Source organism: Salarias fasciatus, chromosome 4, assembly GCF_902148845.1.
Source record: "Salarias fasciatus chromosome 4, fSalaFa1.1, whole genome shotgun sequence".
Classification (NCBI taxonomy): domain Eukaryota; kingdom Metazoa; phylum Chordata; class Actinopteri; order Blenniiformes; family Blenniidae; genus Salarias; species Salarias fasciatus.
Genome location: NC_043748.1, coordinates 6533509 through 6547306, shown reverse-complemented (window position 1 = coordinate 6547306; position 13798 = coordinate 6533509). Strand labels below are relative to the sequence as shown.

Genomic DNA, 13798 nt, shown 5'->3' with positions numbered 1-13798 from the left:
AATGTCCTTTATCGAGTCTCGTTCAGGTTCTGTTATGACTGCAGAGTAAACCTACGTGTGACCACAGCTGGAAATATGAGCAGTCTCTCTGGGATCGGGGAGAAACTGTAAATACAGAGGCTGCTTTCTGTGCTCGCACTATTATTATGGCTTTTGGTTTGCGGGTTAATACTGCGCATAACCTCGTCCGCCGACCCAGACAGAATGATGATCATGACAGGAATTTACCCAAGATTCAACAAAGTCATTCACTCTTCATTTTGTGACTCGAACTGTTGCTGGAATATACTTTTCTCCTGCAGGGGGCAGCATTTGAGCAGTCAGGAGTCTCTTCCTCACCGCAGAGTCATTTGGAGATTATGAACCACTTTTTGACAGTGTGGAGCCCATTTTACTAAAAATATCAACTATTTTCTATCATTGCCAAACCAGTGTATTGATCAGAGTCCACCTGGAGTGCATCAGAAGACACGTTCAAGATGAAAAAAACAGATTTCTAAACGACATTCCAGGTCCACATCACTGAGTAGTTTTGACTGATTGAACTCTGACCTCCAGGTTCCACAATGCTCCAAACTGTGAGTCATTTGTCCTGACCTCTATAATAGGGATGTGAAACTGTTTGTGGTGCTGCCAGAGAAAATCCCCACAACCAGAAGACTAAAATGTGAAAGAACGCATCAGACTCAAAGATCTAAGGCTAACTAACTTTTTTTTTCTTTTTTTTTAATCTAATTTCAAACAAAATAAATGCATTTGATATTTCATAACTATTGAAAGTCCATTAAATTACATGTATGTATGTGTAGCTGTATGCGTGTTTGGACCAAAAGATATCATTAAAATTGGCTTCATGTTGAGATTATAGTTATTTTCTGTAGTAACGGTTATTGTGGCATGATTTTACTGATCCGGCACACTCAAGGCTCAAGGCCGTATGTGACCTGAAATGTGTTTGACGCTCCTGATCTAAAAGGCCGTCAGTGTTTTGCCCTGTCTTGCAGCCGACCTTAAAAATTATATAGTCACCCCAGAACACACTTCAGAGAACTAACTGTAATTATTCAGCTGGCAGGAAAAAAGTGTTCTGAAAGTAGCAATCCAAGGCCAGACTGTAAAAGTAAAACTCATTACATTACATTATGAAGGGAAAATAATAAAGCAAATCAATTTTTTTATCCTTCAGTCTAACAGTCAATACAAAACAAAGTGCATAAAAATACTGCTAAATGAATGGCTTCGGTGTGAAACTACGTCGGCAAATATACCAACTTCCAAATGCCAAGAAGCACAATAAACCCTGTGCTGTAACTCCACAGTATAATATCCGAGCAAGAAAAACACTCGAGTGTTTCTGGAATAACAGAAGTAGGTGTGGAGACATAGGAAAAATGTGAGTCTTTCAGCCAGCTTCTCTTTTTTTTTTTTTTTCTCAGTAAGACCAGGGAGAAAATATCACTGTCAGCACTCTTGTGAGGCTCCTGCACCCTCTGCAGCCCTCCCTCCCTCCCTCCCTCCCTCCCTCACTCTCTCTGAGATTTCCCCACATTGACATGTTGTGCATTCCACAGCAGAGCTGCAGTAATCCCCCCAGGATCTGCAGGTTATGTCACACCGATGACCACTTGTCTCTTCTCTGTGTGAACTGGACGCGGCTGCGGTGCAGCGTGAGCGCATGCAGCGCAGCATTACTGCTTTCTGCTGAGCCTCACAGTCAGTTGCTTTACAGCGACTTTCGCTTTTCCCCGGTCCCCAGCAGGTCCCTCGCCCCCGACGGAGGGTCACTGGCCGCCACCTGACCCCCGGCCCGGGCGCACGCAGGGTGAGTGCCTGACCCCCCGCGGCTCTGCTTTCCCCTGCCTCAGCCGTTCTGCCCCCAGCTGACCATTCAGCTGTCGCCAACACTTGTCCTCTTGATAACGGCTGCCAGGCCTCAGCGGACTGTTTAACGGCCAGTAATGATTTTCCTCAGGTCCGTCTGCCCCGGTTCAACATTAACGGTTCTCAGTTAGCAGCTTTGTCTTTTTTTTTTTTTTTTGTATTTACTTCTTGCAAATAATTACCAAATCTAAACTTTTCCTCTCTGTTGAACTGACGTCACAGATCTGGAGAATAAGTGATGTTTTGAAGGCGCCGCATGATATTAGACTTTCCTCTTAAGAATCAAGTCCACAATAGAAAACAGGAGGATTCATCTATTCCCCGTTTTCCTCATTTCCCCCCCCCACCTCAGGAATCGATCCATCATCCTCTGTCCCCAAAGCAAACAGCCCACATCCGCTCCTGTGTGAAAACCTAAGCGTTGGCTTCCTACCTATCCGTCACCCGGCCTATTATCCCCCTCATTTAGACATCCATCAAACGTCATATGTTCAATTACACAATATATCACGCTCCGCGCTCGTCCCGCCGCTGGCCGACGATCTTTGTCACACAACAAATCCCTGAAGATGCGTGTTTCCTTTGGAGGCCAGGGGTTAAGGCCTGGACGACTCCACATTCTAATGGCTGAACTTAGACAGGAACCATTTTTTTTTCCCCTCTCACCCGAAAAGGCCGCAACCCAGGTCAGAGGTCACGAGGGGGCCGGGCCGGTTGCCAAGGAGGAGTCAACCGGCGACGCAAAGCCACTGGTGCTCATTGGACTGTGCAAACACGCAGCTCTGCCCCTGCGCCTGTGAATCTGACAGGCCTGAGAGCGGCGGAGCCGGCGCCGATCGCATTGTCCCAAACAGACAAGGAGCAAGTGTTGATGAGTGACGGCTGGAATTGAGCACATAACAACGCCGCCTTTCAGCCGCAGGATTAAGTCAAGATAGGTGCTGAGACCGGAGAAGCTTTTCTTATTCAGATTTGGGAATATGTCTCCAGTCCTGTCCGTTCAGTATTAATAATACGTGGAATGAATCTTCACGTTCTGATTCTCCCAGTGAGTCAAGTGAGCGCCGATAACTCAAAAAGCGCTTCATCAACTCTCCGTGGCGTGGTGACATCATGAGAAAGTCGTACCCCCGTTGACAGGGCCCGCTGTTGCCATGGGGCCGTGGAGACGGCGCCGCGGCTCCCAGTAAATGAAGCTTGTTGGGGGAGGGGACGCAAAGGCGAGTAAATAAAAGTGCCATTTGCTGCGTGTTTGCTCGGCGTCCTCCGAGCCAAATTCTGCCTCCGTTATTGGGCCGCCGGGCGCTGGGGGAGCTCCCAGCGGCTCGCCGCCACCACCACGGACCCCCCACTCTGGAAGACACTGGCGTGTTTGCCGAGGGAACAGAGCGCCCTGACGCCGCCTCCGGGAGCCATGCGAGCCAACGGCGCCCGCACACATTCACCGATTGAGAAAAAGGACGACACCGGACAAAAGGGAGAGGGAGGCGGTCTTGTCGGGGCAGACTTCAGCGGCCGATCGCCATTCACTGGCAAGAAATAATCAGTCGTAACACAGACATCAGCAAAGAGAAAAGGAACAGGGTGATGTGTTCCATCACATGCATGGACTCCATTTTCATCAACAGGCCAAACGTCTCGGTCCACTTTAGACAGAAACATGTCTCTGCTCCCCGATCGTCTCTGATACCCAGTATTAAGACACACCGTGACCCCGGCCGTCGCATTTTGCGGGAGACACCCAACACCCTGGTCCTTGATCCCGCCGTGCTGCTTTGTTGCGGGGAGGCGGGGCGAGTCGGGGGGCTGCGAGGCATTTCTCCACTGGGAAACTCATGACCCACCGGGGATTAACGGCCCAATCTGGGAGGCTCCTCCGCTCCGCGGCTCGTTGACCCTTTCCTTCTGATGTGTTCATCTCTGGCTGTAGTGGGGATGAAATCACACATGAACACTAAAACATCAACATCGTGAATGCGTTTTATTAAAGGAAACTTAGATCAAGACGACTATCTGAAATTTTCAGGCCTGAAAATGTTTAAATTTGATTTTCAAATGTGTCACTATCGTGTATTAAAAGAAGATATTGTGCAAAATACACAATAAGAACTATTAGATATCAAAGTACTGTGATTTTGGTAGGTTTTGCCATTTTATAAAGTTTCAAAAAATAAATTTCTCTTCTAACACAAACAAGTTTAAAGTGTTTTAGATGCAACACTGGTGTTTTTGTGCAGCTTTTCAAAATAATACCATGAAAGATTCATTTTTGCTCAGTCTGGTGAAGAAACAAAGGCCTTTCTTGTGCCTCTGATTTAGCACTGAGGTTCTCTGAGCGAAGTGTGGCCTCAGTGGACGAACACACAGATTGAGTTTAACGATTAAACGCCGGCGGAGAAGGGAGGAAATGACCCTGACGAATCACAGCGACCCGCTCAGTGTTCAGGTGAATCCGATTCGAGGCCAGAAGAGGACGTGAAAAAAAAAAAGTGACTATTTTTCCATCCTCTCCCACTTTGGACGCCACAGAACAAGTTTGAAAGAAATGTTTAACGAGGACAAGCAAGAAGGAGAGCAGCAAATCGCCTGGAGCACGGAGCAGCTGAAAAAAGTCATTTATCTGGACAAGAAAAACATCTTTCCTCAGGTTTGTGACAGATTGGTGTCGCCCATGTGACACGAACAAACTCTTTCAGCTAATGTGGAGGAATAAAGCATAGTTTACAGAGTCCACTGAGAAAAACACCACATTAACCAGAACTACTGTAATTTTGTTGGACTTGGGGACTTTTTTGTTTGGAGTTTGCATGTTCTTGCTGTATAAGTTTTCTCTAAAATCATCCAAAACCATTTATTGCCCATAATTGTGGATTCAGTCTTTCGGTCTTATCATTTATAGGCGTGTTTGTTTGGCTTTACTCTTGACGGAGGGGGCAAACATGTCAGATATTAAATGGAATTTCTTACAATGTGTCCCGAGAATGCGTCCCAGCGGCGTGTCAGATGGAGGCAGTGGCGCTGCAGCGTGGGTGGCGGCTATCTGGCTGCTGGGGCGGTGTGTTTATGTGTGCTGGAGTTAGGGCCACGCGCACAGTGCAGGCACACACACACACACACACACACACACAGAGAAAAAAAACCACAGAGACTCTATTGATTCCGGCTAATCAAGGCGGCGGTGTGTGCAGGGAAGAGCCGCACGCGCATGTGTGTGAAGTCAACACATTCCCCGCATTCCTGCACTTCCCAAAGAGCCATAAAATATCAGCCACCGCACTGAGCCGGGAGGCCTCCCCTCACCGCCGGGGTCCCGCTGCCCTTCTGTCTCTGCCAAGTGACTTCGCACTTTGTCATGGCCGAAGACTCCTGCACAAGTTTTCTTTTTCTTTTTTTTTTCATTTCTTTCTCACTTCAGCCCTTCTTAATTCCACCCACCAGATGACCATGCAGTGACTTCTGCCTGAATCGCACAGACAAAACAAAGACTTTATGTATTTGTGTCCGACTTCATCTGATCCCTCTGAGCCATTAATACAATATATCAACACATTCACTTTCTGCTGACTGCTTAAAGAATCTTTTAATGTCTATTTCATGTCATTTGTTGGAAATGCAACATCAGTGGCTGCAAGAAGTTGGACGGCCTGCCTCGGCCTCCCGGACTGAGTTTGACGTCAGCGATGTCCAGTGTCGTTATATGAGAGGTCTTTGTGTCCACAGGCGCTGAAGTGCAAACAGACCAAAATGACTGGCAAAGGACGCTCCAACAGCCGGGACAGCTGGACCGGTGAGGGAGCCGGCGGCCAAGCGGCACCCATTGACGCTCCTCTCCATCCTACGCCTCCACCTCCGAGGAGGCTCCTGGTTATAAAGCCGGAGCGAGAAGGTTCGCAGTTAGGCATCGTCGCCATAGAAACTCTGTTTGGATTTCCCAGTGAGCAATTCCAGGACCTCTGGCTTTTCAGCTGGAATTCAGACAGTCAATTGAATGCAGAGTGCCGTCTGGGGGGACGATTGTCTGTGTGGGGCAACCCGCTGAAAGACACTGAAGGTGCATTTCCGTTTAAGAGAAAAGACACAAAAAGAAAAAGAGAGAGAGAGAGAGCGCGCGAGAGAGCCTTACCACAAGCTGGCTGCCTTTTACAGCATCACAACAGCTTGAACCATTCCTCATGTTGAATTTGAGTCAGCGAGGATTCAAAGGTTTCATTTCGTCTACCTGCCAATCAAGCCGAGCCTGGGTTTTGGGGAGCGCTCCTCTCTGCTACGTGCCTGCACCGCACAGGGCTGCATTCACTCCTCTTGCTCCCTCTCATGCGCTGGAACAAAGAGGCCTTTCACATTGACCTTGACACACGGCCACCCCATCACCACAGGAACCGGCGCAGAGGAATCCGCCCCGACGCTCCGATATCAATCTCAATCTCTCTGGGTGCCGCTGGCAGACAGTCCCAGCTCCGCAGAGGTGAGGAGGCTAATGCTCATCATATGACTCGCCTTAGTATCCAACAGAGAATACCGGGGGAAAAAACTGATATTTTCTCTTTATGTGGAATCAGATTTTGTTTCTGAAATGTCAACATTTGAACTTTTTTTTTCTCAAGGGAAAAACATTTATTTATTTTTTTTGGTTCACTTTTTTCTTTTTTACAATTGTACAACCTGAAAAAAAAAAAACACATTCAGGCATTAAATTGCAAATCCTTTTTTAAACAAAATAAGAACCTTTCACTTTATACACTTCGCTCGTAAGAAATTCAAAACTGTACATCAAGTTTTTCTTTGTTTTTGTTTTTCCTTTACAACACACGGCTTCTGTACAAATATTCATTCACATTTTATACAAATAAAAAAAAAGGAACATGGCGTCTGCTACATTTGAAACCTTGCAGCTCCTCGTGTGGGAGGAAGGCGGTTCGGACACACGCCGCGCCGCGTCCCGACTCCGTGTGCTGCTGGGAAATATCCAGGAGCTCCATCCTGCGTCTCCGAGGCTTTGAACCCGAGCCAGTCTGTTCTCCGCTCGCGGTCCAGCTCTGCTCCCGACTCAGGGAGGACGTGGTTTTCCTTCTAAGCGCGGGGCGGCGAGCCGCTCAGTCCGTGTCCATGTGGCAGGGGTTCGTCCCCCGCCGCTCCGCTTCGCGGTACAGCCGCAGGAAGTCTTTGTAGCGCGGCGCGCAGCCCATCCAGGCCTCGCCGAACCTCACCGAGCCGGTGAAGAGGAACTCCCCCTCGCCGGCCCTCGCCCCGCACTGAGCGGGCATCTTGATGTGGCCCGTCCAGCTCCGGGCCCTCACTCCGCCCGACACGAACACCTGGGTCTTCTGCCTGTGGAGGCGGCTGATCGCCACGGTGACCGACGAGTGCTCCTCTCGCTGCTCCACCTTGGTGATGCTGCCCCGCGCCACTGCAGAAGATAAGCACAAACATCCAAAAAAGTGAGATTCCCAGACTAGTAATAATTATCTGTTTCATTTAAGCACCAAGTGGAATAAATCCAGTCACTCTGCAGAAGCAGGAAAAATAAAACATCACTTACCGAAGTCATTGGTGCAAACTGCGAGGAGCATGTCGGCGTCGCTGCAGGGCTGGCAGGGCGCTGAGGAAAAACACAGAGAGAGGTTGATAAGTTAGGAGGAAAACGCAAACTGGAAACGTGTGGGATTTCTTTGGCGCTCGTCGGCGCAGATAGAAATATTGGTTGACGGGTCCGCCGCTCTCCAGTTAAGAAAAACACACCACTGTGGCCCAAGACAGCCACGTTTCTGACACACACACACACAGAGCTGGGGTCACACTGATCTCCCTCACCACACATCTCTGTTTATTTACGAACGGCCGAGCAGGATTCAGCCGTCAGGAATTTTACAGCAAACAGAGGTGAAAATGCTGCCGAGGATAAAAAAAAAAAAAAAACAGTCAAACATCAGTCGTACGGACTGGAAAACGCTTCAAATGTTTTCTTAACCTGCTGCTCAGAATTAAATAGAGGCTCAACATCCCCGAAGTGTAAGCATACACGCCAAATTCTGTCAAAAGGAACAAGAGGTTTTGAATGTGGATCAGGGGAGCAGTTTGCACCTATATATCTCACAGATGTGTGGCGGTTAACGCTCCGGCCTCACAGCCAGGACACGTTCGCCTTGAGTTCAGGTCTTTCTGCAGTTTGCATGTATTTGCATGTAGGTGGGTTTTCCTAAAGGTACGCTGCTTTCTTTCCACAGTCCAAACTAATCAATAACAAGAACTGGTGACTCTAAGGCCACGTTTATACATATTTACAAAAAACTGCACAAAAACCATTAAAAATTTTTACTTTTTCTTCTTGGCAGTAAAGAAAAATGCAAACAAACTCTGATAAAGTTGAATCAATGTCTCAGGTATTATGAAGAAAAGTGAAAAAGTCTTCCCTAAGCATCTATCTTCGTCACAGATGTCACCGAGGTTGCTAAACCTCAGATTGTGTGTGTTTATGGCCCGTGGGGGCCGGTCGGTGAGCTTTCACATCACAGCAGGAGGCCATTCACTCCCCGTGACAAACAAGCAGCAGATGAACGGGACGAGGAGGGCGGCGAGCCGGAGAGGCCTCCTCTCTGACCCGAGCTGCTGCCGCCGCTGCTGCTCCGGGCCTGCTGGGAAATCCACCGAGCAGGAGCGTCAGCCCGAGCAGATAAGGGAGAAAAGTGTGCCTCTTGTCGTGTCCGTCCGGCTCGCGTTACACGGCTCAGAGGATTTGAACCTAATGACTGAAGGGGAAATTATTCAGTTTAAATGAATGGGCCTCAGCCTGAGGCCACATTTCACCTCTGACTGCAGGACGGAGAGCCGTCCCGCTCCCCTCCTGTTTTACAGCCGGAGAACGGGCCCTAAATAAGAGCAGTGAAGGCCTTGATGAGTTGACTCAGGTGGTCCTGAGACCAGGGCGGCTTTATTAGGCTGGAGCCTGCTGAGGCGCTGCTCGGTGAGGGAGCGGCTCCAGCAGCAGGTGGGCGGAGGGAGAGTGATCGGTCAGCAGCGGGGGACGGAGTGGTCATCTAACCAAAAGCATTCACTCAGGTGGAGCTGCAGCTCTGGAAACCCCCAAACTTCACACGACAGGTCAGGAATCCAAACACCGACTGGCTAATCTGATTCCTATCTTCAACCTTTCTCGGTCACGTCCGAATTATTTATAACTGAAACGGAGGCGTCAGCGCCGAGCGTGCTCTCAGGTCAGAGAGTGGAGCAACACGAGGCGCTGCCGCGTCGGCGGAGGGGTCGGGGGTCAAACCGCCACAAGCCCGGATGGCTTAGGAACAGCTGGAGAGTCGGGACACTTCAGAGAGGCCGACCTCGCCCAGCGCCCCGAGCACAGCGCCGCTCGCTTTGAAGCGAGCCGGCGTGCCGCCGCCACACCGGCCCAGGCCGGCAGACACGGACCCGAGTTCATTTCTTCTTCTTCTATACTTTTATCTGAAAGCTGAGCAGGAGCTCACGTGTCCAACATGAAACAGAACCGCAGGAAGGGAGCGAGAGCCGAGTCAGCAGCCGTCTCCTGGCCCGAGCGCACCGATCAGAACCACTTCACAGGAGCAGAGGAGGGCGAGGACTGGAGGGATGGTGGGGGGGGGACATCGAAGCGTCCCGGCAACATCTGGGTCCAGAGACATTCCTCTGGAACGGAGCGCGACTCTCTAATATCGCTCAGCACAGGCGAAAACCACTTCAAACCAGCAGGGAGAGCGAGGGCTGATTTATGGAGGGGGGGGGGACGACAAGGAAAATACTAGAATGATAAATAGACAAGAGAGAAATTAAGAGGTAGGAAATAGTGAGGCTGAGCGAGGGCTGGAAGAAAGGGAGAATAATTTAAGTGAGCTGAAAGGGAGGCTGAGGGAGTGACAGCAAGAGGAGGAGGAGTGGGGGGGGGGGGATAAGCTTATGTGCTTCTACAAGTTCCTCCCAACATCTGGTGCGAGACGCATTCCAGCTCGGTGGTGAGCAACTCAATCCCAGCTCAGCGGGTCGGGGAGAAGAGGGGAAAAGGAAGGAATTAAAAAAAAAAAAAAAAGAAAAGAAAGAAGAAGAAGATGAAACCAGTCGATCCACAAGTTCAGACGACACGAGACCACTGTCTCTGTGAATCACCCCAGCGCTATCTCAGCCCCGGATTACAGAGCGGGACGGAGCCCGACACACTCATGTGGTCAAAACAGCTTCACGCTCGCACCTCTACGTTCAACTCTCCCTCTCTCTCTCTCTCTCTCTCTCTCTCCCTCTCTGCCAGATGATGACGCAGGATGTGGATATGCGAGGCCAGAGAGCCATTAAAACAGATGTGGGCCCTGATACTGCTCATATTTTGCTTTTAGATGGAAAAACACAAGAGTTGCACAGCTTGAAGAATGTGCAGGTTTGGCAGGTACGCAGCGTGAAAATAGACGGCTGTTTTTCATGGGAGGCCCTGCGCCCGGCGGCGCCCCTCCACACACAAGCCGTCCAGAAGAAGAAAACAATTAAAGCTCGGAGCATTCTGCAGGCGGACCAAGCGGTGAAAACAGATATTAACATTTGATCCCACAAAACTGTCTGGTGAAGCATTAGAGGCTTCGCATTTTGATGTTTCAATGCTCGCAGTGAGCGTCTGACGTGAAGTGTGTCTTTCCAAAAACCCAAATGTACAGACAAAGCAACCAGGAAAAAACGGCCTCTGGCTTCGGTGGAGGCAGCAAACCGCTCAGTTTCCTACTATTAGAGTCCAACTTAATAAAAGTTTCCGCCAGTAGATGGCTGCATTTAGTGCGCACAGCACACACACACCACAGGAGCAAAGCACAAAGAGGGAACAGATCACACACACACACACACACACACACACATCCACAAAGAGACACAAGCAGAGGAGCGGAAGGACGGATCTTACCAGCAGGTGAGAGCGCCTCTGCTCCGAACTTATTGTTGACCAGCTCGTACTGGAAGGCCGTAATCCGCCGGCTGATGTCCGAGCGCGGGACGGCCTCGATGAAGAGCGCCCCCTCCTGGATGCTGAAGCAGTGCACCCGCCCCTGAGCCTGGTCCTGCTCGCGCAGCAGCAGGCGCAGCCGGCCGTTGCGGTCCAGGTAGACGTTGGTGCCGCTGGAGTCCGGCGAGGGCTTGATGCAGACGGAGAGGCGGGCGGCGGCCGGAGAGACCGTGTTGGGTCGGAGGTTGACGATGATGGCGCCGGTGGGATACAGCCACTCCAGGGAGCCCTGCGAGCAGCGCAGGTACACCTGCTCCACGTCACGGGTGTGGCCTTCATGGGTCAGGCCGCTGGAGGTGCAGAGGCAGAGGAGAAGTCAGCTCACGGTTTCATCTCCCGGCTGCACAACGCACAAAGTCTGACTCACTGATCTCCAGATGATTTTTCTGGTCATTTACAGCCTGAATGAAGTGACCGAAGTGAAGCCTTCTGGCAGCGCGTTAAGACATCAGACCACATTCCTCCGAAAGCATTAAGGCCGTGTGCAAGACTGGCTGCATGACCAGTCACGAGCCGGAGCAGCCAAAATGACCTCAGCTCCAACACACACACACACACACACACACACACACACACACACACTCCCCACACCACATTGTTCCACCCGGAGCTTTGGCAAAACGCACCACTGGCAGGCTGCCCTTGGGAAGAGTTTGGAGGCAGAAGTGGATGAATGGAGGGACACAGGGGCTTCTGGGCAGACAACAGCAGCAACAGTAGCCGGGCCTGCTGCATGCAAGTGCAAATGCAGGTCACGCACCGAACCTCCCCTTGCTTTCAAGCCACCAAAGAGACTGGAAGAGACTTGTCCGGGCAGCACTTCGGACTCTGGCGCCAGCATGACCAAATGACTCCCTCCAGAACTTAATGCCTGGTCAGGGTTTGAAAACTAGAGTCTGTCAGTCATTCTGTGGCAAAGCCAGCGGCAGGAAGCCATCAGCAGTCCACCAGCATGCGCATGCCAAGCTGGCGGTTTGACTCTGGAGAAGAAACGCCCGGTTTTCCTGAAAATCAGATGCTGAAATTCAAATTCGCCATAGATCTTAAAGTAACCTCACAGCACATGCTGAGCATCTGCAGCCAGAGCCCCATAACCAGGCTCTCCTCAGCACGCCTCTAATTAAGTCCTTTTCTAACTTCATCACTCCTGCATGCAATTAAAGGAGATTAGCCAAGGGGCTCACTAATGAACAACAGATTATTGGTGGAGAGCTCAGAACCACCCCTCCTGACTGGAGGATGAAAAACAAAACCGCACTATTGGAGGCTTCAGCTCTCAAGTGCAGAGAGACTTCAGCAGATGTTGGATGGAAGGTTTAAAAAAAAAATCCAGTTTGAGCTGCCTGAGGAACCACAATTTGTTCAAAACGTATATATCGACTGTGTGCGCGCGCGTGTGTGTGGACTTTAATCCCAAGAGCAAAACAAAAAGTGCTGTTAAATTTGCAAATAAAGTTGAGATTAAAAAACACATCTTACTGCAATAACATGCATTAAGTGTAATAACACTATAGTAGTAAACAAAACATGTTTAGTTAACGATCGCACGTGCCTCTTCGGTTAGATTATCACATAACAGATTCCATCAGGCAGTGGGGTTAATAATCTGCAGTTTTTGCGGTTTTCGCTCGCGCTCGAGCTTCAGGTCCGGGCTGCAGCAGAAGCAGAGTCTCACCTGCCCTTCCAGCTGCACTGGTCGCTGGAGTACTGGCACAGAGAGGTCCGGCAGAGGAGCAGCAGCGGCAGCAGCGAGGCCAGCAGCAGCGTCGGGGTGAGCATGTTTATCTCGCCTCACTTCTCCTCTCCAGAGAAACCGCGTTCGAGTCCGCCGCCGTCCCTCCGGCTACATGGCGTTTCCATGAGCTCGCGCCGCTCCCCGCCGATTCTTCTTTTACTCTCGAGAGGTTTTTTCAGATTAATAAATAACTTTTTTTCCCCCCTCCACCTCCTTCCAAAGTCCTCGCGCGGCGCTCGGTCCTGACAGCGGCGCTCCGTAGACTGCAGTGAGTTCAGGCTCGCGCTCCACGTCACACCCCATCCACTGGTGCGTTCACGTGCACCGCTCAGGCTCAGACCCGCGAGCTTCACTCGTTCAACCCTGCACGTTTCACTTCAGCTTTGTGCAAAGCACTTCATGAAAAGTCAATAAAAATGTATGGTGCTGTATGCATTCTGCCATGGAAATCACGTGTCTGAACCGCTTCACATTTAAAAATATGTATTGCCTTTAAAGGTGAGCTTTGCAAGTTTAGATGTTCAGGAAGTATCACAGAGTCAGTATCCTTGAAGGAACTCTCACTTTCAAAACTGAAGGTAGCTTCTGTCATAAAATAGCCATGTCTTGACAAAAACTTTACCATTTTAGAAAGTAGGTACATTTTATTAAAGAAACTTGATTTTTTTAAAATGAAAACTGCCTTTCTGTTGACATTGTTCTTGTGACGTTGATGCTCTTGTTAAGGTACACCACTGTTGCCAGATGTTAATGAACTGCGTTTTTTTGAGTCTGTCATTCCAATACATCCTGCATGAGGTGTTACTGCTGCAGGGTTTTACCACTGAACACGCATTAAATGAAACAATAACTGTGATTTGTGTTCAATAGCTTTGTTAGTCCGCTGAGGTGGGGGTAGAGTTGCCCAATATCAGTGAAAGTTCCGATAGTTCTTGAACGCATCATGAAAGTTGAAGGGAACTTTAATCGTCAATATTTAGTGCTGGAATTTTATTTACATCGTTTTAGCAACTTGCGTCTTAATTACTGGACTTGATAATTTCTGGGGGACCTTTTCTTTGCAACAATTTTTTTAAGTTGTACATTTTCCTTTCGTTATTGATTTGGCATTCATTAAAATGAATAATGGATAAAAAATATGCTACTGACAGTGCTCTATTCAACAAAAAGTGCACAGACAG

At 49.6% G+C, this 13798-nt stretch overlaps 1 protein-coding gene across 1 annotated transcript; it reads right to left on the bottom strand.

Moving 5' to 3' along the window:
* Positions 1-6585: 6585 nt before the first annotated feature.
* Positions 6586-12874, bottom strand: metrnla (meteorin like, glial cell differentiation regulator a). The gene is made up of 4 exons (XM_030090454.1): positions 12558-12874; positions 10784-11172; positions 7421-7480; positions 6586-7288 (listed from the first exon to the last, which is right to left on the bottom strand). Exons 1-4 carry the CDS (start codon positions 12659-12661, stop codon positions 6975-6977), a joined length of 867 nt encoding a protein of 288 aa, XP_029946314.1. The 5' UTR covers positions 12662-12874; the 3' UTR covers positions 6586-6974.
* Positions 12875-13798: the final 924 nt, after the last annotated feature.